The following is a 26,303-nucleotide window of genomic DNA, read 5'->3' as shown; positions in this document are numbered from 1 at the left end:
TAATCTAGATATTTATTGGGTCCATGGTGGTACTAAGTATTTGTGGTAGTAAGAAGTTATGATAGTCTTGATCAAAACTTATTTCATTGATAAATAATACATTAAATCGGTTTTCACGAAATTTGATTGATTTTTTTTACTGAATAAGTTATATTCAAGAATGGCGGGAAATTAGATGGAAAGGTAATCAAATAAATCTCAACACATATTGTACATAAAAAAGTCGCTTTATTTATCTACAGTTAGGATATAAAATAAATTACATTCTTCTTTCTCTTAGGCTGCGGTGTCCGTGTGTACCTGTGGTGTGTACATACACTAAAATTATTTCCATTCAATTGACATCGAAACTATTGCACTTTGTTTTTTTTACAATAGAAAAGTAGCAAATAGGGAAAAAGTCTTACTATTGTACAATAGATGGCAGTGTGAAAATTTAAACTACTCGCCAACAGATGGCGCCACGTATTGAAAACGGTGCCATCTATCGGCCGTTCCAAGTAAACGTTTGGTATCCAAGAACTACCTACTTAAATTACATCCAAGATGAATAGAAATATTTAATTTTAAATTATTACGTATACCACAATCATAGATACAATATATTATTACGTACAATTTTACAATCTTATAGCTAACATAATTATTATTATTACATACATATACCCAGATATTAAACCGTATAAGTAAATTAGTCTCATACATCAGTAGACGCGTGTAGTGAAGTATCGCCTTCTCACTGTAACGCTTAGATACAAATAGGTTAGAGCGAGATGGCATGGGCGATCTTCAAAAACACGAGTACATTATTGTCGGCAGTGACAAACAGTCCATGAAGTTGCTTACAGAAACTTTTAATCAGCCGGTTTATTCAGATCTACGTCTTATCAAAAGTTTTTGTAATAACATTGTTATCGGTTCGCTTAAAAAACAACTATAAAACACTTCTGTATAATGAACTAATCCAGCGCGTCATGTAATTCCACTTAATATCTGCTTCCGTTATTTAACTATTTTAGCGGTTATATCCCGTGTTACATAATCTCATTTTCACAGTTTTACTACACAACACATATGCTAGTTAAGAATTTATATCTCTATATATTTGTACAAAAAGGTATCAGTAAGCAGTTATTAAATGGAATCACACGTACGAAAATCTGTTTATAAACACATTGATGGGCGACAAAATAGTCGCAGATGCGACAAAAAGTCGCATAGTCGTTCGTAGCATCACTGCCGTCCTTAAACTATTACGTATATACGTTCATCGCCGCGCGTTTTACATGCTAAGACTAGACAAAGCGCGACGCACAATCACACAACGAGTCGCACGTCCGTACGTATCACATGGTCGTCGAGAGAATGTCTGCGCGAGCCGCGAATGGCACATTGGGGACCCGTATATTGTTCGTATTCACATTTCACTGGATTCTTTGAGGGAAACTATTTTATTTCTCGTGATTTATTTATCAAAGCAGGAAGAGTAGAAGCCAGCTTAATAACACCGAAATAGGGGTGGTATAGTCCATTAAAAGCCAGCTACATACAAAGTATCATTGGTCGTGAGGGTTTCACCTTATGAGGATAAGATGGTGCGCTTCCATTTTATATTTTAAGATTTTCCTATTGTTCGATATATATCAGAAATCTTGCAGTTTCATATCATTTTCAGCTCACATTCATATTACGTGAACGCACGAAAACGAATGTATTCACTTATTGCTTTCACAATTCATAATCAGAGGTTATCCGCGTCGATTTCATTGATAGCAAGTTCCTTGTTGAAGAATCGAGAATTAGACGGGTCCGTAGTCTGAGAGGGGGTTCGCGGAGCGCGCGGAGGGCGCCGAGGGCGCAACGGTGGGCGCGAGCGGGGGCGCCAACGAGGGCGCCAGCGGGGGCGCCAGGGGGGGCGCGAGCGGGGGCGCGGGCGCGGGGCCCGCCGCCTCGCGTCACACGGCGCCCTTGACGAGCGCGCGGTGGCCCGGCGCCCGCCCGCCGCGCCACACGCGCCGCCAGCTGTCCAGCGTCTTGCCCGACCAGATCCACACGCCCGACGTGATGCCCACGGCCAGCGCCATGAAGTACTTGAGCATGAGCGCGGAGTACATGGGCTTGCCGCCGCACGCGGGGCCGCACGCCACGCGCTTGAGCCACGCCTCGCGCCCGCCCGCCTCGTACGCGAAGCAGCCGATGACCACGCCGGCCGGCACCGCGTACAGCACGCTGAACACGCCGATGCGGATCATCAGCTTCTCCAGCTTGTCCGCCTTCGAGCCGGCGCCGACGCCGCCCTGCCGCTTGATCACTGAGCGTATTCTGAATAGCGATACGAAGCCGGCGAGCAGGAACGTTGCTCCGAGAGCGAAGTACACTATGAGCGGCGCGAGAACGTATCGTTTTAAGTTTTCTGAAGATGTGTTTCCGACGTAACATATTCCAGCGACTGGATCACCATCTACGGCGCCTGCTAGAAGAACCGCGACAGTCTTCGCTGCGGGTATCAACCAAGCGGCTAAGTGGTAGTATTGCGCATGTCCCGCAATAGCTTCGTTGCCCCATTTCAGTCCAGCGGCCAAAAACCAGGCGAACGACAACACCACCCACCAAATAGATGACGACATGCCAAAGAAATACACCAGAATGAAGACTAGGGTGCAGGCGCTGGGGCCGTTCGACGAGGTCTTCAACAGGGCGCCGTCACACGCGATCTCGTCGTGTCCTATGGCGAGCCGCGCGAGGTAGCCCAGCGCCACCATGAAGTAGCAGGCGGAGAGGTAGACGATCGGGCGCTCCGGGTACTTGAAGCGTTGCGAGTCAATGATGAATGTGGTTAGAGTCATTAAAGTGGAAGCCGCGCAGAGGCCGCCCCAGAGCGCGACCCACACCGCCGCGAACTCCTTCTCCTCGCGCGTGAAGAAGGCGCCGCGGCACGGCAGCGCGCAGGCCGGCACGCCGCCCGTGGTGGCGCTGGCGTTGTGTAGCGTTCGCACGCTGACCAGCGGCGGCCGGCACGCGCACGCGCACTCCTCGCTTGTGCCCTCGCCCGGGCTTGCAGCCGGGCCGCTTTCGCAGTTTTTTGGATCCTTACAGTGGTTTTTGTAGGGCCTGCGCGGTGGCGGTCGCGGCGGCTCCGGTTCTTGCGCGCGGTCGGTCTCTTCCATGCAGAGGCGGTCCGGGTCTCCTTGGCGGGGCAGTTTCTCACAGGCCATGCGTTCGGGCCACTGGAAGCCGTACTTCTGCATGAGAGGCGCGCAGCCGGCCCTCGCGCGCTCGCAGACGCTGCGACAGGCCGGGAGGGGTTTGGGATAGTCTTCTATACATATCGGCGTGTACACGGAGCATAGGAAGAACTTCAGGTCGGCTGAGCATTTGATTTCTACGAGCGGCCAGTACTGGTGCACCTGAAATTGATAAATAGACTGTTAGTATTTACAATTACAATTATTTATCTTACTTAACAGTATATAAATATGAACGGTTGCGTTATATTTTCGGAAAGTTATATTACTTATTCTTTTTATTATATTCAATTAACATTAATTTTAAAACTGCATAAAAAAAATTAAAATTTGACCGCAAGGCGATTAGTGCGAACTGCGAATGCAATTTAAGATGCATGCATCTTCCAAATCAATTCGCTACAGTAGCTCTTCGGATATATTAACTTGTAAATTGAATAATAACATAAGTGTCCACAATTATTCCACATTCCGGATATACCTACATCACAAAAATCCTGTTAACGACCCTGTTTTACGATGTAAGTATAAATTGCGATGTATAGCGTACACACTCTTTAAAATTCCATGTAAGCAGCTGTCAAATTTTATGTTTTATACATATCTGCTGCTGCTATTATTAACCTTGTGGTTATGGCTGTATCTGTGTTACGCAAAAACCATTAAGCTCATTTTGATGATACTTGATAATGTTGTAGCTTATGGAACAACATTGAACATATAAGCTATAGAAATATTTGCTTTTCTATTTTGCAATCGACTCAAAAAAATTCTCAGTCGTTCCTCAATGGAGGAAGTTCTCAGTTCGACGGCATTTATTTGTTACCTCAGAACTTTCAATTTTGATGATTCTTTTTAACAGCTGCTGCCTCCCGTGGTCCCCTTTAAATTTGGCCTATATCTGATAATTAGAAGGCAGATTCTAATAACTATCGACTACTGACCTCAAGTCCAGCCTCCTCCTGCGTGTCGTGGTCTAGCGCGTTGGGGAACGACGTGAGGTTGTACCCGATGCCCCTGCACATGGGTATGGTGATCTCCTCGCACCGCGGCTGCAGCGCGCCCGCGCTCGCCACGCACGCCACGCCCAGAAGCACAGCCCACATGCTTACTGTGATAACCGCATCTGGAAAGATCGAGATTATGTTTAGAAAGAAAGAAAATAATGTTTGTTTAATACTATAAGAAATTAAAAAAGTAAATGAGGCAGAAGACGATACAAATGACCGAAAGATAGAGATGTGATTATGTTTAGAAATATTTTTTTATGAGACTCTATTTTTGCTATGATCTTAAGGATTTGTTTTTCAGTTTCTACACAGTTTGATAGCTCTTTTGAGTTTTTAATAAAAAGAAGAAAATTTCGATTTTATAAGCGTTTATTGCAAATCATTATTTACAGAAAGTCATGTGTTCATTAGGTGTAATGTTTGACGTTAGTGAAACGGTATTAGTTTAAGTAAATGACGTTTTTTATTTGGAAGCTGCGTACTAAATATAGCTCGATCATTAGGTAGCTGAATGTATTGAGACATTCTCCATAGACTAGACAAGTTTACGAGTGAATGCTAATGAGATGCGGCCTCTGGGAGGCGAGTAAAACGGTTTATAGAGGTGCAATAGTAAACGATTATATTGCATAATGTTAAAGGAGGTGTTTTAATAGTATTCTACGTACATGCAAATAAAACTAGGTTATTTATGATAATTATTGGTACGTTTATGAGTAGTAAAACCTATAACAACAGGTTATGTAAAGCGGTATCTTAAAGACAATAACAATTTATTAAAATTCAAAATCATATGTAAAAGCTGTAAAATTACAGGAGTGCTACAACTTTTACGAGTTATTTATAATCCTAAATTAAGATAAGTAAACAAGGTATTTTGCATTATAATTAGTCGAACCATCGATCTATTTAAAATTGTATCATAAATCGTTGTGCCACATCTGCAGCTTGCCTACTCTTTGTCCAAGCGGACGTGTCGCGGCCGGTCCGGTTAATGTCTATTTAACGAGCCGCTGCACACGTGGCACCGGCACCAGAATCCAGATACGCTCGCGTCCTGTCTCAAACGCCTTGTACTTCCTCGCTTTGCGAAATCAGCTGTTTTTCGTGCTTATTTTGCGTCGTATATTGCATGGTTTGGCTTTTGTATTGAAGGATTTATGAGAGGTAGACGTCCAAAGAATATAATAGGTAGATGGACAATATTTTTGCCTATTCGTTTTATGTTTGAAAGAAGTTTGAATTTGGTGTTGAATAACTGTAAAACGTTTAAAAACAGTGAAAATAAGCAGTTTTATCTATGTAAACTTGTCTATAAAGAGACAGTTTCTAAGCGTAAAATGCTGATTCCATCTGTAATGAAACACATTTTCTAATACTGGAGTATTTTAATTGAAGACTTATAATCTGACGCCACTCGTTTTATTCCCAGTCAGACAAATGTAAAAACAACATCTGTGCTCACGTATTCTATGGCCAGGTTACCATTTCTAGAATATTCGTATTAATATTGCTCCACCAGTTCGTTTCCACTATGGGAGTTATATCGGGTGGTCGGAATAAACAATGGTCAGTCATAAAACCATGCACTTGGTTAGCTTGGGGCTCAGTTATGGCGGTGGGAAACATATTTAGAATGGTAAGACGATATATTTTCAGTTTATTTCATATTTTAAGTCGTTTTGTTTATTTGTACATGTGCAGTAAAACTAAACATTACCACGAGATAACATTAGATATTATTTTCAAACATGAATATTGAATAAGGTTGGTAAGGTAAAACTATTTCGTTTCGAGCTCATCAAGAAATTGACGTTCTAAATTTGTTGTGGAAAATATACAATTTTCCAACAACATTTTTAATTTTAAATAAACAATGACATTCTTCGCTGTTGTTATTAGCTTTGTGTCAGTTTACGCCAATCTAATAATAAAACATCACATGACTGCTTAATTATATTTAGAGACAGGTAAGCGATATAATCATAGTTTAAATGTTTACATTTCGCATGCTATTTAGTGTTTTATGATTTTATGACGATAACTATATAATAAAATTTAGAGGTACACGCCTCTTGTTTATTAGGTGTTCAATTATGGACGTTTAAGGTAAGAAGTACTTTTGGAAATAACTTTGTGAACGATAGAAAAATGACAGTCTAGACACACGGAAATTAAAGTCGATTAGGGCATATTAAAAAACGGTTCGTATATGTCGCAGTCATCTGGTTGAATCTGCTGTTTGATGGAATGACTAGCGCATTCTACGAATGACATTAAATTGAATGACTGGTATCAAATACAGAACTTGTACTTTCTGGGTTCAAGTATCAGTCAGTCAGTCACATGAGTGGTTTCCTTCAGGTAAACCTGTCAGGGAAAGGTGAGAGTATTTCTGACAGGTTGTCGTTTGACAGAAATGTCCGGTCGGGGTTGACGGCCGATCGGCTGGCAGCGTGCCAACTGATTAAAAGCTTATACTACTGGGTGTGGTACAAGGTGTAGACGATGGGGGTATTATGAGCGAAAGACAAATTGAATCCGCCATTTTCATCATCATCATCGTTTTCTTTATGTAATAGATGTATATGCTGCGAAAGTATGCGCTGTTGCAATCGTTTGAAGTTTTATGCTACAAACCGCCTATTATGGAAATTATTTATTCGAGACATAAAGTAGCTATGATATTTTAACATAAGTGGAAGATTACAAATATAATAATTTCTAACTTATCACTTCGAAAGTAGATAACTAGAAAAGTATAAAAAATGAATGCGATTATCAAAACAATTTCCTAACACTTTTTGAGTGAAATGGAAATCGGGTAATACTACGAATTTTATTACATTAATTTTATTGTACAGGATTATTACAAGTAAATCCAGGTAACTACGACCCATAACATAAATACTATGAATAAGATATGTAATCGCTGTAGCCTATCCCTTGCGCCACAGTTGAAGTAGTTAGGCCACTAATGAAAATATGTACAAACGAGCAATAGCCAGATTTGTCCTTATTGCGTTCTGTACCAACTTAAACCTGGGTTAAGCTATAACTTGAATTTATGCATAGACGCCGCTCTACGTGTTTTCTCAAACGATTTCGAAATAGCAGGGAATATCGTGTATTTCTGCTGATAAAAGAAAATAATTTTTATATAGAAAACATATGAATTAGCTGGAATTGTAGGGTTTGATTAAGCTGAAGAAATAAAGTTAATTATTAAACTTTTAATGCTTTATTACACTTTTACACGTATGTAATATCTAATAACTACTTTCTACTGTAATAATGGAGGTATCCTTTGTAACTATTTATCGTTCGAATCTATACTAATATTATAAAGCTGAAGAGTTTGTTTGTTTGTTTGTTTGAACGCACTAATCTTGGGAACTAACGGGTCCATCATCACGCTACGACCAACAGGAGTGGAGCCACGGGGGTGAAACCGCGCGGAGCAGCTAGTATAAGATAAATTGAAATACATGTAGCTATAATTTATATCCAATCAAAGCTCTAGAAAAGGTTCCGTTACGTTTGCCAAAAATCATACTTTTGTTTGCAACTTGACCCAGAAAGGCCGAGTTGTTCACTGGAGAGCCTCTTAGCTTCTGACTTCACAAGTGATGTTAAATACAAAATTGTCTTTGAATTTTTATTTGTATTTACACCAACCATAAAACAGTTCTTTTATACAAGATGTTAGTAATTTTGTTTGTGCTAAGTTTTCCGTAGTTAACTACTTGTGGTTTGGTTTGTTCAGATATTATGTTACATCTTGCCATCTAAATTCTAAACTACAATTATTTTTTTTTAATTCTGCACTTTAAGTAATTAAACGTTAATATCACTACAAAGTATAAAACAAAGTCGCTTTCTCTGTCCTTATGTCCCTTTGTATGCTTGAACCTTTCAAACTACGCAACAGATTTTGATGCGGTTTTTTTTAATAGATAGAGTGATTCAAGAGGAAGGTTTAAGTACATACATATAATTTATTAGGTTTTAGTCAAAGCCGGCGACGCCGCGGGCGGTAAGCTAGTTTATTATATATTTAAGTTTATTTGAAACAAGTAATTTTTTCAATTAAAAATACTTTATCATGTTACGTTTTTTCCTCTTCAACATACTCTCATTACCTAACCATTATATTCAAAGCTGAATCCCCATTTCTTAAAAAAGCTTCTTCAATCAATCGAATTTCCATCTTCATATGGACAAAGAATTCGCTTCATATATTTGAAAAATAAACGAACCAGCACAAAAACCTATTTACCCATTTCTTAAATTAAACTCTGTGTACGAACCATGAAAAATTGTCGCTCACAAATCTTTTATTACGCATGACAATGGCTCTTTTTACGGCCAAAGTTTAACTGCTTATTTCTTTGTCACTTTTTTTTGGGAATCGGAATGCAATTTTTGAAGATCTGAGTACTTGTGATTTCTTTTATCGTCTTTTACAGTGCGGAAAAAAGTTCTCCAATCATACCAACAAAGGAAGATAATTTCTAGTAATAGATACAAGACGATTTAATTTAGATCGAAACTGGCGAGTAATACAACCACATTATTAAAAGAGATTTTCATCGAAGTAGGTATGTTCGTCACGAATTTCTCCAACTCTTTTCAGATGTGATCAATATTTTATTCATCTGTATGAAACAAATTATATTCCAAATAAAAAATATAAATTCGTAAAAGAGATCATAACTTATGTTATGAATACGTGATGCAACTCACGATGCTCAAGTGTATGATATACACATCGATTCATTGGCTAAAACAACCACTCTTGTTAACCTACTGGCTACTATTCATTATAATCATAAACATGTATGACTTTGATAGCTTATAAAGGAGATATACCTACCGATATGTTTAAACTTATTAGTTACACTATATTATGTACTCCTGTATAAGGTTTGTCGAAAATTAGTGCTACTTTTTATCAATAGCAAATAAGCATAGCATAAATATTATATGGCCTTAACTTAAATATTCTTTTCCTTTCTATAAGTTACATCTTGTGTGTCTAGTTTTTGGTGATGATTAATTCTCCATGTATCTATGATTGATTTGATTATTCATATAACTTATTCGATTTAAAAGTCCTTGTACATCGCTCTATTTAAAAGTAAATTTATTCACCTGTGTATGATTTCAAATTTATAATTCTATAATAGCATAAACTATACATTCAAAACAAATGCATTGAACCATTGTTATGAATTATGATATTATCAACAGGTGATTGTAGCGGCCATATTTTAAACAATTCAGGTCAATAGTTTTGTAAACAATTTTACGGTTAATTTAAACTTTAACGAGGGTTCAAAATATATTTTGCAAATAAGTTTGACTTTATATTCGTATATAACGACAATATTTCGCATATTCCTAAATGTGTTGATAAAAATCTACTACTTTCAAAGAAAAACAAGTTTATAAAGTAAAAATAAGCTTTTATTTCGACGAAGAACAAAGATGTCATTAAGTTAAAATTAAATATGATAAGAAATTCATAACAATGGATACTATCTTGACCTATTAATTAAAATTATTTCTCTTAATAAACCGTCGTAATCCAATAACTCATATTTTTAATTGATAAGTCCCTCGTTGTTAAAAGAATATAATACAGAAAATTATAATGGACATACCAATTAAATTTTCTGCACGTTTTATATCATAATCTAGAAAGTACTAAGCTTTTATCCACAACGTTAATGAAGATTAATCTCAGAGAAACCAAGACGTCTTTTCTTCCAGCTTACTTTTATTTGTTTAATTTAAATACGGCTTTGTTTCATATGCTTATTGTTGCAGATGAGTACAACAGTATGTTACATTCAACTCTAGATATATAGATAATTCTTTATTACAAACACAAGATTTACATAAAACACAGAAAAAGACAAACAGATGCAAGTATGTACAAATGGCGGCCTTATCGCTAGGCAGCGATCTCTTCCAGACTACCATTAATTACAGTTATTTAGAATTATAATTTATGCATTTCGAGATAATGTGACCATCAGATAACCTAGTGATGCCCCAAAACGTCAAATGAAGATAAGTGTCTAATTTTAGATTGAATTAAATAACGGAGTTGTCTTATCTTTTCAGTTATTATAACGAGATACATAAATGATAATTTATTTATGGTTCAACTATCTATACGTGCACAAGATAGAATAATTAATTATAAAAAAAATCCATTCCCTTTTACAATGCTTTTGGTGAGCACAAGTGTTTAAAATTACTTTAAAAGAAATTAATCCTCAACGAGGGTACGATACAATATTGTATTATAACTTCCCAATAAAAATAACTTCTTTTGTCCTAGCAATCAAACAATTTGTCAAGCCGGCAAAATATCATTGAAATTGGCAAAAACACATTCGGCAAAACAATGTATAATGTATATGTAGGTACTTTCAAAAGTTCCAAGTTGTAAAAACATAAAATTTAACTGCGTTATTCGCAAACGGTTATTGCTAAAATTCGCAAAATATTGCAACGTATTTAATATTTATAACTTGCAATTGTCACGGAGTGAATTATTTTTAAAACAATGAGTTTATAAAATAGAAATATACCTGGGCTTTATCTTTCATCTCATTCTGTGAACAGGTGCGTCTTAAAATATATCTGCCGGGACAAAAAATGTGACGCGGAATATTTGTGACTATAATATAACTATGTATTATAGAATTTATGGATAGCTAGGTATTTTGTTTATTTTCGCTTCTTTTAAGGCGTCAAGTGCTTTTTTTATTTAATCTGTTGTACGTGGTAATTTTAAACCAATTATATTAATTCCCTTGGAATTTAATGTACGATGGCAATTGTAAAAGTATATACAAGAATGAATTGTTATGAGTTTACGTGTGGCATATGTACAATGTATCTATGTATATCTATAATTAATATGTATATGAAATTTTCTTTTTTTATAAAGTATGTAACTCTAAAGTAAGTACGTAAAGACTTTTCTAAATTAGTCCTAGAAAAAATATGAAACACAATATTAATTTTAAAGTAGGTAGTTGGTAAAAACACTCATAGTGATACATATATATCAAATATCATCCATATTATCTTAGGGCGGCCGTAAACGGACCGCTCGAGCAGTTAACGGCTGAGCGCCGTACACGGACGGCTCGAGCGGTCGGCGTCAACTGCTCGAGCCGTCGGTTGTTGACCGCTCGAGCCGTCGCTATCAACCGCTCGAGCGGTTGATTTTTTTGACTAGTCAAGTCATTGATTTTCAGGGGAGGAGAGAGCCGACGACGGCTCTAGCGCAGTCAACGGCTCGAGCAGTCAGTGTATGCCTCACGACCGCTCGCAAGCCGTCAACGGCACGGTGGAATTTCGTCATGCAGTTGACGGCTTGAAGCGGTCGCGACGGCTCGAGCCGTCACGTGTACGGCGGTGAATGAATGCCTATAGTTCACCGCGCGGTCGCGGCTTCAAGCGGTCGGTCTCAACTGCTTGAAGCGGTCCGTGTACGGCCGCCCTTAGCAGCATAAGTGATCTTTTGGGGAGACACTTTATTTTTAGCTCCGAGGCCCTTGCGCGAGTCCCGAGATCTGTACAGGCGAGATAAAACCCGCATTCCGCCATTTTTTTACTTTCTCATATTTATGTATAACTGATGATGTATTGCATATTGTATTAGATTCTTCATGTCACCGTATTATTAAGGACTAAGCAAACTTTTAGATAATAAGAGTTTAATAAAACTCGAGTCATAAATCAACTTGATTGTTGAATAAATTATTTTCAAATAAAAACGCGGGTAAGCCAATGATAATAGGATACCGTAATAATTAACATTTATTAAATAATAACAGTTAGAAATAATTTAAATAACCGTATTTACATAGAAGACATAATTATAGGTATCAAACGCTACCGCATAATAACTAACATCAAAATTCCGTGCGTCCGAAAATGTCACTCCCTTTGTTTCAAAATAGGGTCTTTTTTCATATCGATCGAGCCAGGTAGTCGGCTTGGGATGATTTATTACGGGCCTTGTTTGTCCAAATAATCGATGGCTGGCAAATTTTCACTTACAACGTATTATGCACCTAATTTTCAAGCGGTAGAGACGAATTTACATTGACAGGGACGCGAGAGTCGAAAATTCCTTGGGCGCTATTCTGATGGTGTTCGATAAATTGGAGCTTATTTACTTGTAACATAAATTGCAGTAGTTGAGCTGTTTGTGCGTAATGATTACACTTCCGATGTCCTTTTCACGTGCTATTATTTTTAAAGCTGAGGTCATGTTTGGTTATGATCTTTATATACTTACATTATAAGCAGTAGCATTATATCTTAGATTGTGTTGTTGGAATTTTAAAAAATCATTGAATATTACCTACAGAATAAGTAAAGGTATCATATTTATATTAAACACTATAGAAAAAAAATATATCAGACTAAATTTTAATCGACATTTCCGATAGAAGGAACTAGTAAAAACATCCCAAATGCATTAACAATAATATTCAGAGTAGGATATTTGTTTATACCATTTTAGACAGATCCAAGATATAAAAGCAGCAGCCATTCAACCAGCAGTGGCAGAATTCCAGCATTCATACTTCCAATGTCATTAAACACAACCATTTACTTGGCAGACTACAATCCCCTCACCCCTCCTAATGTAATTCACCTCTTCTGACCCCTTGTTGTGCTACGATATAGCGTTAACCACTTCAATGCTTTGTTGGATTTTTTAATGTCGACTACAAAATCTCGTGAGACATCATTTTTATAGTGACATTAAAATAAACCACAAAAGACAGAGTAAACATTCCACAGAGCCTACTAAATAAATCACGTTAAACGTTCAAATGCTCTCTATTTGCAGGCAAAGCCGCGGTCTCTGTTTAGCAATAAATTCGCAAAACGCCACCAATAATTATAACGAGCCATTTCCATAATTAATGGCATGCTAATGGGCAAACAACCCGCCATAAATTTTATAACAAGCCTGTGAAATTTCACGTGTGAATGCGACAAAATCTATTACCTTATATTGGTAGTTTAATTATAACTTAATCCTTTATAAAGTACTAGCTGCTCCGCGCGGTTTCACCCCCGCGGCTCCACTCCTGTTGCCCATAGCGTGATGAAATATAGCCTATAACCTTCCTCGATAAATGGGCTATCTAACACCGAAAGAATTTTTCAAATCGGACCAGTAGTTCCCGAGATTAGTGCGTTCAAACAAACAAACAAACAAACTCTTCAGCTTTATAATATTAGTATAGATTATAATACTGTGAAAGTAACACAAGTAAATTAGGTTACTATTACTAGTTTATTGTTTGCAGCACTTTCAGTACACTCCTTTATATTATCAAGATAACCATTTTCAATACAATTTGCATCGTCTATTTCATCCCTTTTAGTTATCGTTTTCACAAACCTATCCCCAGTTATTCTCCAGTATTCCATTAATCCATATAATATAGTTTTTTTTTCTTTTCAATGCCATACTAGCCAAATTTAGTTACATATTTAAACCATAACTATTTACTAGGTAATCTGCGACTCTGTTTTCAAATCTTGTTATGGTAACATTTATATTTAAATATGTACCTATATACATTTTTTGCACTATCCCATGAACTTCATTTTACTTGCCAACCATTGAGTTCAAACCAATATTTCCAACCAGGTTGACTGGTACAGATTGCTGCTTCCAATAAGGCCGCCTCTTGTACAAACGATGCCTTTTTTGTCACATAATTTTGGTATACATACTTTAGTTTGTGCAAATTGCAATAAATATACACTTATTCGCGCTTGAATGACTTTCTTTCCACGGAGCGTTAGGTAAAAATCGCAATATTTGGCAAACTGATAAGCCTTATCAGCGTTATCACTCAATCTGTTACAAGCGGAGTCGTGTAATGGAACGATTTACAAGTTTACGACGTGTTTCGATTCCTTCATTATTTGAGAACGTTCCGATTTGTGATAGTAACACGGCAAATTAAATATATTGCTCGTTTTTATTGATTTATCCTATCGATTGTGGGAAATTTTGATTTGGTCACTTGGGAGTATTCTTATACTATAAACTATATCCTACAATGTATTGATTTGCTAGTTTTTATTGACAAGGTGAAACTTTATTTTAATTTTTGCTATCAATCCAAATTATTAATATTTGGATTTTATTTACCTACCTAATTTAATCATGAGAATATAGATCAATTATTTCCTTAGTACCTACGCGTGCGGTAAAATTCCTTGCATATAAATTATCTAACCAGTAACCACCAACATAAAGACAGATAAAAAACCAAATATAAATTACCACTTCACATGAAACATCATAAAAATCCTCGATAAAAAACTAAACATAGAATCATCTAGATGGAAACATTCCCTTCAAAATGTTCTGTTATCAGCAAGTCAGCGTTATCTCTTATCATGTGCAATATCAATAAATCATCGACTATCTATTGTAATTAAACACGGCTATCGGTATGCCACCGGGTTTTGGGTACTTCTTGAGACTGCGCGACTGGGGTAATAATATGTTACCTTAACAAGTAACAATTATAGTTTCTATACTTGCTCGAGCCGTGGCGTGGCCGTGGTAGGTACTGGGATAAAAATAAGCCTACTAGCAACTGTCAATATGGATGACGCAAGGGTGTCACTGAAAATCAGTGCTGAGGCATTATGCCTCGGGTATCCTGAGTGGCATCCTTTTTTGTTTCTTTTTATCTCGTACTAATTTGTAATGTTTATTGTTATGCGTTTGTGTGTGTAGAAATAAATGCATCACTTATTTCTTTCTAATATTTTACATTATACTTATTCCTATTACTTATTGTTCTATACTTAATTAAACATATTATCTCTATACCATTTTTTTACAAATTCGGTATGGATGAAGAAATAATAAACTAAACTGTTCATTAAAGGTTGGTTTCAGATTTACCTACCTTAGGTTATTTTAAAACGCAATTTATCATAAAACCAATTCAAATACATGAAGCACTCTTCACAAGTAAAACTTAAGATTCTTATCGCATTATCGCATACAGAATAGAAGGAAAAACGCCAATTGAAATCTTACGATCGACGAGGAAAATATTTGCCATCAACATAAAACAAATATTGGCTTACATTTATAACAGACGTTTATTTGTACTGTTGAACATTTTATTTTTATTGTTGCATTATCACACGAATATGAAACGTAAAATCAATTCAATCGATAGTAAAACAGACAAACAAAATTAATCGCGTTAAGTAAATGATTATTTTTATTATTATTCGAACAAGAAGCTATAAACTATAATGCAAATTGATGATTACCGGGATTTATTAAATGTTTGTTCAAAAAGATAATATTATAGATTTACAGTTGTATTTTGTATATATACAAATATATAGGTACATTTTTTTTATATAAACACAAGATGTGTTGTAAATCGTACTAAAAGTAACGTAACTAACTTAACTTTTTAAATAAATTAAAAATTATGAATGATGATCGAATTATATCTTAGGTACTTAATTTGTCTCAAGAGTCAAGACATTTAGAATTCCATTGAAGGTTGTATAAATATAAATATGTGGATAATAGTCATGATGATGAATAACCTGACTTTATCACTATTACTAATACCTACTTTCAAAAAGTTAACGTCGCTAATAACACACATACGAAGAGTTCAAATTAAAAATTAAATTTTTTTTTAATTTTTAATTTGAACTCTTCGTATGTGTGTTATTAGCGACGTTAACTTTTAAAAGCGAATATTAAAAGAAAAAAGCTCCCCTTAACCATACCTAGTGTAAAAAGAATTAAGCCTTAAAAAAGTATCTACATTCAATTAGCATGAATAGACAATACAAATAATAATAAGTGTAAGTACCATAAAGTGCAAACTAGAGCATACCATAGACGAACTGATTTAAATGTCTTACGTCACCACATATTTGAATCTAATTGGCGCCAAGGAGAGGTATGCGCTGACCTGGTTTGAAGCGATCGGCCATATCGAATTATGGTAACATGACATTAGTAATGTTATAGATCTTATTGAATATAGACCACCTAGAAAACATGTTAGATGCCATAATATTGGAGTAATATCACAGTTGACAGATATGTACTACGTACATACAGTTAGGAAACTAAGCCCCTGCGATGAAATTATGACGTATAGCTATAGGGCTGTTACTTTTTGATATTTAACCGACTTGAAAAATAAAGGAGAAGGTTATCAATTCGGCCTGTATATTTCTGTTTGCTTTTTTTCACAGTTGATTTTGTGGTTATTTGGAGATTAAAACCCGTTAAAATACAAAAATGGTGTAGCCTAAATATGAATTTACAAGAAGAAGCAATCCGAATTAATACAGCTTGTAAAAGTAAATACGTTTTTATCAGTGCTATATTTCGAAATCTTGTTTTGTTATGGACGCCGAAGGCTATTTAATGTACCTAATGCCGGGTCCAGACTGGTGAAACGTAACATGCAATGTAACATTCTGCCTTTCATTGCATGTTCGCTGCTGGTGTGGACGCATAGCGCGCTCATAACGCGCATTCACTACGAACATCCCGCGTTCGTCTGTTTCCGCCATTCTGCCGCGAACATACACGTTTTTTTCGTGCGCGTCAAACCGGTAGATCACACGAAGCATGGAGTCCGAAGACCACGTTCTAGCTATGACGATTATCAGTACTTCATTATTAATAATACCAAACATAAATTAACCAACCAAAATATACCAAACAAAAATTCACCGCAGTCTCGTCCTCCATGTTCGTTGCGTTCTCAAACGACCGTCCACATTGGCTGCTCTGCGCACACTACGCGCCCCTTTGTGTTCGTCGAAAAACCGACAAATTTTGGATCGCTCCGCGCGCGGCTTGTAATGCTCGTAGCATGCGCGTGTAATGCACAATTCGCGCGCGCAAGACGTCCAAACTATGAGAAATTGTTACAAAGTGTGTTACCTTTCGTGATACATTGCAGCAATGTGGACGGTGAATTCTTTCATTGCATGTTACATTGCATGTTACGTTTCATCAGTCTGGACCCGGCATAAATTATTTATAACTAGCTTCCGCCCGCGACTCCGTCCGCGCGGATGTCGGTCTTCGCGTGGATGGTTATTTCTCCATTTTGAGTACCTCTGTCAATAACATCTTATAAATATCTATTGGACCCAATTCCCAAATACGGCTAGGCCTATAATAATACGCAACGTGTGTTCGCGGTTCTACGGAACAAAGTCTATGAATAAAACTGAAAAATTAAGATTAATTTTTTTCTACGTATTTTTCCAGGATAAAAAGTATCCTATTTTACGCCCAGGATAATAAGGTATAATTATACCAAGTTTCATCGAAATCGAACCGATAGTTTTCACGTGATGCCTTCACATACAGACAGACAGACAGACAGACAGACAAAAATTTTTTTAATCACATATTTGGGTTTGGTATTGATCCAGTAACACCCCCTGCTATTTATTTTTTCAATATTTTCAATGTACAGAATTGACCCTTCTACAGATTTATTATATGTATAGATGCTTGATATTTGTATTATACATATATTCAATAATTATTTTAAACCAGAATTTACAATACTTGTATGTAGGTATACCTATTAAATTATTTTTAAAACGATAAATTAAATTAAATTAAAAAACACAAAATATGCAAAAATAAATTAAAATTATTATTATACGAGCATAGAACCTCTACCTTTTTGTTTTAGGAAGAAAAAGCAAATAGTTTGACAGGCTTAGTGCTTGACAAAGTGGAGACGCCACGTATCGATAAAAATACAATAATTATAATATCTATCTTTTTCTTCCCTAATATTTACGTAATTATGCACATAAATTTAAACAAGATTTTTTTAAGGTTTCCTTTTTTTATATTTTCGTGCTCTTCTAGATTGCGTAAAAATAGATGCGACCTTTAAACAGACTGGACTCCTAATAGTGACTATTTGTAGCTATCAAACTCATGCTGCCATATCTATAGAAATTAAAAAATAGTCTCTTAACTTGTAGTCAGATACGGTATTTACAAATAAATTTATTGAAAGGGCTACAAACTGAAACAATCGATATTTATTTAATGTGAATTGACATCACTTTAAACTTTTTTCCATACTATATTCAAAATCTATGGATGTGTCACCCGCAACTATCGATCCCCCTCAATACCCTCGAAAACACGCTTGATGGGGGGGGGGAGCCATTTCGAACATTTTGTATGAAGTTTCCTTACTGTATGTATCTGTATATAGTGGTAATATGCTTCGATGTAATATAAAATATTACCTATGTTACAGTCTACAGATGATATTAAATGTCAACTGTACAGTGTACTTGAAGAAGGGAAATTTTGGTTCTGTAAGCTTCATTAGTCTATGTAAATATCTCTAGTGTTTATAATATTCGTTTTTGAAGATACAAATGAGCTTATTTATAGGCCATATAACATTTTGTAAGCATCAAGATTAAACCTTGCTTTTGGCTACACCTAACACTTTCGATAAATGTAACCTTGCCATAACTTTGGCCTATTAATTAAGAGGAATTTCAGGCGTCGGCGTTTGAAATGTCAAATAACCTAGGACCATAGGATGCATAAATCCATTTAACCTTAAGTAGGTACCTACTGGCACTATCGGTGGTAAGGTCTAGATGAAGTCTAATTGAATAAATAAATGTTTGAGTATACATAAACAAACTTAACAGAATTTCGCAAATCACTTTATCACTCTTTAAAGAAAATTATAATAATCAAATACACTTATGTCTTAGCCATTATACCGGAATGCCAGAAATTTGTTCTGCAACCTCCAAAATATACTTCTGAATTCTTATGACTCCTTCACACTGTTGCACTCATTCTAAAGCAAATAACATTCAATAAATGAAACATTATCACTTGCAGTCACGAATAATCCTACCATTCGTCAAATTAAATAAATAATAAATTAATAATCTTCGCGAACAACTCAAGGCTATTTCCGAAGATTGATCGACTGATTACAATATGTTATCAATACAACTGTTGTGTTAACAGAAGTTTAGTTGTTATGGGTTGCAACCGAGCTGATTTAATGTTGTAATTAGTAATGATACCATTTAATTGGTGAAATTTGTCGATGCTACAAGAAAAATATACAACACGGTCGTATTGAGTAACCTTCTTTTTTTGTAGTCGGTTAAAAATGGCATTCGTACTATCGTAGTATATTATTATTAGTCTGTGGTACTATCCACGAGAAAACGCATTTATATCAAACAATTTCTAAACATTCGGATTGATAATAATATAATAATTCATAATAGTGACATAAAAAAAGAAGGATGACCATAACTATTTTACATGTAGAAACTGTCTGAATAACTTCATATTAAAACACTTTGAATTGTCCATTTCGGGACAATAACATGCGTGTAACGGTACTTAACCACAATAATACCAAACTAACGGTAACTGGATAAAATATTCAATATAATATTTATTCAGCCGAAATAGACGAATCGAAAATCGTTCCAATTGAAACCCAAATAGCTTCATATGTTAAAATAAGTCATAAATTGTACGCCCAGTACCATCCGTTTACGAAACGAATCATTTTTTAAATTCAATGAGAAATTTTTAGGCTGCGTCCGCACGAGCGATTGTATGTGTCTTCTAAGTTATTAAACAGTTGTAACATAAATTCAGTTCTTGTTGTATGGAAACATTGGCAAAAGTTATACATATAGAAACACCATAAATTTTGACAGAATTTATCACAAATACATCCTATGTAAACTGTGACCACCCGTTCAAATTATATTTTTATATGTACTACTTTTTATACTTACGTTTACATAAGGGCATATTATGTTAACAACGTACACAAAAAGTACAAAATTATCTGACAAATTCACATACTTTTTTCGTATAACAAAAATACCTATCATCTAGCGTACAACACAATTTCAACATTCGACTAGTCGCACCACAGCATAAGCCTTACAGTCGATGGGTGGCCGAATACCGTGCATGTATAAATAATTTGATAAACGACGGAGACGCGCGCCCAGCGGGCAGCTCGTTAATATACTTAACGACTGCACATATGGGGTTCACTCGAAAAGCAAAAACTTACCCTAAAACATAAGACGTGATGTAATCTAATATTTTAATTGTCATACCAGTGCAAGAATCTGATCACCGGAAAAAAATATAAATGTTTCTTAATTCAAATTCTGTTTTTGTAACAGTTCCACCGCCAATACTTCTCCGAGTCGCTTTTGAACTTGTACGAAGTGTGATGTTTTTTGTATGAACAAAATAGTGATTCAGTGGTAAGGTACATTTGTAAGAAGCTCTATTACTACATCTTCCTTATTTCTTCCAACCTTTCATCAAAGAATAAGACAGAAACCACAAATGAGTTTAAGTAAAAATTCCATATTACGCCTCTTGGCGCATTGCACGACGATTAGGCCACTAACTCCTTAACCAAGTAGGATACATATTTCCACTACAGGAGGTTACACAAATTCCTTCAGCTTTCTTAGCGTCAAAGGCACAAAGCCTGCACAAAGGGATCCCTGAGGGCCTGCCTGCAGTCAATGGAGCAATTACGTTGGCCTTTAAAAGTATCCAAAGTGACAACTACCTTCAAACTGGTTTAGGGAATGTTACTCTGAAGTTTTAACGGTAGTTGTAAGACTATCTATTATCTTAATATCATAAATGCTGCTATGTTTGTCATGCAGAACGGCAGAATATATTGAAATTAATGTTGGTATTGTTGGACGGATCGTTGAAAAAGACAAGACTTCAGAAAAACATAGTTTTTAATATGACTTTACTAAATAGGGTGTACAGTAAATGACGTCTCATTACCAAGTCAATAACACACGCAGAAAGCTTTTCGCGAACTAAAAGGCAGCGTTACAAAGTAAAGACATAATATCTCCATTTATACTGCGCTTCCTTAAACTCTATACTGGAAAGAAATAAAAATTTGTCTCAATACCGCAAGCCGTTTCCGAGAAAAGCTCGAAAGACGTACAAAGGTTCACATTTTTTGTTAAACGGGTTCGGTTTGAGCGATACTTTATATGTCGAGCGAAAATAATTCACGGTACGTCTCCTCAACATGTAAAAACAATGTGAATAAATTTGTCTGTCCACAAATCCTAATTTATTTACTCCTTGTAATGCTGCGTACACACACACGGCTTCTGATTCGAATTTACGATGTTGAGTTTGTTTTATCAATGTTTATTTTGAGTACAGATTTGCTTTCTCATAGGTCAAATAACTTGAAAATAAATAGAAAGTAGTAGGTATAGCATAAAATTAAAGATATTCTCATAGTTCACCTTGCGATTTTGATGAAATAATTCGTTAATTGATAAGATTATTTTGGACTCAAACCAAAACGCAATATACCTACCTACTACAACTTATTTTCAACACAGCAATTAAAACTATAGTTGAAAAAAATATGTGTGTACACAGCATATCCCTAATGTAAATGATACACGAATAATCCGACATTAAAATGCGTTTACAAATTAGTGAACAGCCATAAATCCAACAAACAGATCTTTGTTCGGGGCGTGAATGGCCCACCGATGTTTGGCCGGTCAGTGAACTGTAGGCGCTAATTACTATTACCTGCAATTAGACATTAGGTTAACTTTTAAATTCTAGTGTTATCTATGTAATGATAGTTTGTGCTAGTTATTGTAGGATTAAAGTATTGTGTGATATTAAACAGTGTTTTTTAGGTTAAATCTATTGTGTTCTACGGATTTTATATGTATGTGTGTAATATATGGTAGAAATAAATATTGTGTATATAAAGATTCGAAACTATTACAGAAAAAAAAACAAATACATATTATAATGGAGAATAAGTGTGGACAATGTTATTTTGATAAATGATAATGATTTCACAATTTTTACTTTAAAATAAGTACCATTCCATTTAACGTAGAAGAGAAATATCTCTCCTCTTGAAACGAATGGATTGCAGTCTCAGAGCTTGTGTCAAAATATCACAATGAGAGAAAAGCGATTTTTCAGTTTCACAGCATCTATTAGGATGACGTAGGATCGCATTTTTACTTTAAGTTTTTTTTATATTCATCATTGCGAACAAAATATTATGAAAACTATAGTATTTATTGGAAAAGTTTTAATTAATATTAGTGTAGTAATCTTTTCATATCACGCTCAAGACAAAGAATACGAAGAATTCTTCTTTGACTTCTAATAGATAATATAACAACATATAATCCGTTTTTTATTAATACCATCAACTTTACAATAAAAAACTGAAATAAAGAATAAAGACGAAGGACATCATAAAACCCACCCACGACCCACGATGTATTTTTATTTCCAGCCCAATGTTAGATTATGTTATATTTATTTTTATTTGTCTAGCTCGCAATATACAGACATTGTTCAATATACATCTTGTAAAGTGCTACTGTATTAGATTTACGCGACTGTTAAACAGTAAAAAGCTTCTCTGTTTTTATCGTTATTGCGATATATTTGCCAACAAGACGTGTTTAGTTTACGCATAAAATATTGTTAGATATTTTAATCTTATATATTGAATGTTTAGCTTGGAGAAATAAATCGCAGTTGATGTATTAGTCGAGGTTATAGTTTTTAACGTTGTAATTCAATTTAAAATGTTATTACATTTTTATTCTATGCCATTTCGCATTTTATTGTAATGCTCGCGCCGGTCGCTGTCACTTCAAGCAATAAAAAAATAAAACTAGTATCTATGGTTTCGAAGTTCAAACTTGGAACGCAATTTTTGAAAAAGAGATTTGAATTACCGCCACTAATGGAAGCATTTACAACATTATTTGTCTCTAGACAAGGCTCACAGCCCGGGCTCCAATAATAAAATAAATCCATTCAACTTTCCGAGCACTTTTCAACTTTCCACCGGGTCGCAAGTATTGAGAAGTGCTGTCAAGAAAATAAAACGCCAGTTTTTGTGGATTTTTGTACACTTTTTCAAGTGTATTTTCGAGTGGCTAGACAGATGTGATTTTGTGATAAACTAATTGACTACCAGCTTCTCTCGACCACTTGCATTAGCGCATCGCATCGCAATGAAACTTGTTATTTATGAGTTTAGTGTTTATCGCAATTTGTAGGTATTATGAATACACACCAGTTACTGTAATTTCATATTTTTTAATTAAGTATGATGTTTTATTTAGCATGATAAAAATAGTGAGATACCTACTAAGGATGATTTTGAATTTAGTCTAGATCTAGATACCTACCTATTTCCGTCTAAGAAAAATACGTGCGATTTTTTTTTAACTTGACTATAACCTAAGAAGGTAACTAATTACATATTTAACGTGTGCTTACGTTTTTTTAGATAAGTCTTCCTAATTAATTCCAAACTAACGCGCGTACCGTAAAATTATTCACCACGCTTACGCACAAACAAATATCGTTCAGAAATAAAAATAAAAAAATGGTGGGCGTAAATACTTAAGTATAGTGAACGACCCCATAATTAACGCGCTTGACACTCGAACAATCTCGCGCTAAACATACAGACATACAGACAATAATAATAAATTACAACCGCTATGAATGCAAGCTTTCAACGCTCGCAGACGGCCATTTATTTGTGATAAAAAACCGAATTATTATAAGATATTTGCTTGGTAAATGCAATGTCTATTTCGAGTGGTTTAGATTTAAGCTAAGTACCTTTTTACGTTTTATTGTTATTTCTATGTCTGTTACTATATTTTATTTTTATTGTAAGATGCTTTGCAAGGATTATTTAATCATTTACATTAAATTGTTGTGGCTATTTGGTATTCATTAATTACATAATTAATCTTGTTTTAAAAAACATGTCTAATTTTAAACAATCATGATAATTTATACGGAATAGGTAATTTGAATTTTTATGAAAGAACTAGTTAAACGAATATTTAAAAAGCTTAATTAATAATTTTAATTTGCATTTTCTAAAATTTTATTATTGCCGAGAATATTCTATTTAATAGGGTATCTGCAGACTACACTGATAGACAAATGGAAGATTTAAGTGTGTTTGTTTCAAGGCTCCGAAACTATTCGACCGATTTGTAAAATTCTTTCACCAGCAGAAAGCTACATTAGGTACCTACTATTTTTTGTTTCCCATATTTTATTGTGTTTATATACCGGCTGAACCCGAAGTGCTTAGTTTAAAATATAATAGGTACGATTAACTTCATGTCTAGTCATTGGTCTGGGACAGCATATTCCCGTCGGAGACAGAATAGCCGTCGATAAAAATGAAATCTGAAATACGTAGGTATGTCTGTCCGTACACCGTGTCCCGAGAGGGTTCCTACGGAAATTCTGCTTTTATTACATTTAAAAAGATGTCTGGATGCAATGAGATTTCCAGACGTTCGTTAAAATCTATCTCTCATTTTATTGTAAAGTTAAGATGGAAAATATCACTTCATTGTACAGATCTAAGCACAAGTTTATATCAAATTGAAATTTTATTAAACATTAATGTTAAAATTAAGTTAAAAGAATACACACACATTAATTTAATAACACATTTTCTTCTCTGTATAATGTTTCTTTTATAATCTACGAACGCGAGGGTAGGTAACTATTGTTTTTCTATCATAGCACATTGGTCATCTTCAAGACATCGAATATTATTTTTTCATACGAGCGTAGGCATTGTCGTATGACGGTTCACGGTACAGCACCGAAGAAGAGTCGTAAATAAAGACGTGAGTCATTCGGACGCTCGTTAGTTATTTTCGACTTGCAAATGAGAAAGTGCATCAGCTATAAGCTATAGCTAGGTTAGCTTCAGGTGCCGAGTGCAACGCACTCCAGCTTACGTTTATTTCTTTGCTGCAACGAGTATCCGGTTGTTTCGACCATAAACTATTTTATACTTTTTCTTACGTTGACTTTTGCAATCCTGGCCAGTTGTAATGTTTAAGTTCACACATTTAAATTTTATTCCTTTTTTGAAATTGTAGCGCTTTGCAAGGATTTTATATACCTACCTATTATGATACCTAATTGAATTATAAAGGCAAAGGTTTATTTACTTTCGGTCTATTATTGCTGTAATATTTACATAAACTTAATTATAAATTCGATTTAATTGTACATAGGTACCTACCTATGTAATATGTTAAACATTTGAAAAAGTTTTTACATAAACTTAGCAGCAAATAAGTATAATGATGATCTCAACTAAATGTTCACATAAAATAGAACTTATTAAATGCAATGTTTTGTACCTGGCTATCGCACGCTACCACTTATCGCCTCAAAACAAATCCTAGCGCCTTATCAAGCCACACGTAAATACGTCAAATCAATACGATAACTCACCTCTTTAAGCGAACTCTGAATTAAATTCACGACACAACACAATTCCACAGTCACACTATCTCACCGTCTTCTAAAACACCTAATTGAAACCATGTTATCATTTAAAAGTATCGATCAGTCACACGCGTTTGGTCGGTCCTCCGCGACGCTTATATTTACAGATGACTCCTTTTTAGTTCCTGGAGATCGAACACGCGAACGCACTCTTGTGTTTTTTATTTTCTCTACAGGTAACGCTGTATAGAAGCGTATAGTTATGTCATTGATCAGCTGAGCGTGTTTCAAACAATACACCGAAACAATGGTAAATCCAACACTGAACACGTTCGAACGCCGCGACGCGCGGAGAGGGACTGATTCGTCGAATGAGAATTGAGACAAGTGAATGAAGAGAGCGGCGACCGGGGGGCGGGAGTGTGTACGGCTTTACAATGCCACTAGATGGCGCTACGAGATCGCTACCGTGTTCCAATATTGTGTGAAGTGCGTGCCTTCCTACGTGTAACTTCAATCTCCGATTTTAAATTAGGGAAACGTTTCCAAATTATCCAAACGGAACGTTTTATCAAATTCCTCTCAACCATATCCGAA

At 35.4% G+C, this 26,303-nt stretch overlaps 1 protein-coding gene across 1 annotated transcript; it reads right to left on the bottom strand.

Annotated features, from left to right (window-relative positions):
• Positions 1 to 241: 241 nt before the first annotated feature.
• LOC123694619 (frizzled-2) lies at positions 242 to 26,061 on the bottom strand. Its single transcript, XM_045640102.1, has 3 exons — positions 25,713 to 26,061; positions 4,190 to 4,371; positions 242 to 3,407 (listed from the first exon to the last, which is right to left on the bottom strand). The coding sequence occupies exons 2-3, from the start codon at positions 4,349 to 4,351 to the stop codon at positions 1,956 to 1,958; spliced, it is 1,614 nt and encodes a 537-aa protein (XP_045496058.1). The 5' UTR covers positions 4,352 to 4,371; positions 25,713 to 26,061; the 3' UTR covers positions 242 to 1,955.
• Between the last annotated feature and the right edge of the window lie 242 nt (positions 26,062 to 26,303).

Source organism: Colias croceus, chromosome 9 (assembly GCF_905220415.1).
Source record: "Colias croceus chromosome 9, ilColCroc2.1".
In the NCBI taxonomy this organism is placed as follows: Eukaryota; Metazoa; Arthropoda; class Insecta; order Lepidoptera; family Pieridae; genus Colias; species Colias croceus.
This window is presented reverse-complemented; position numbering and strand designations above follow the sequence as displayed.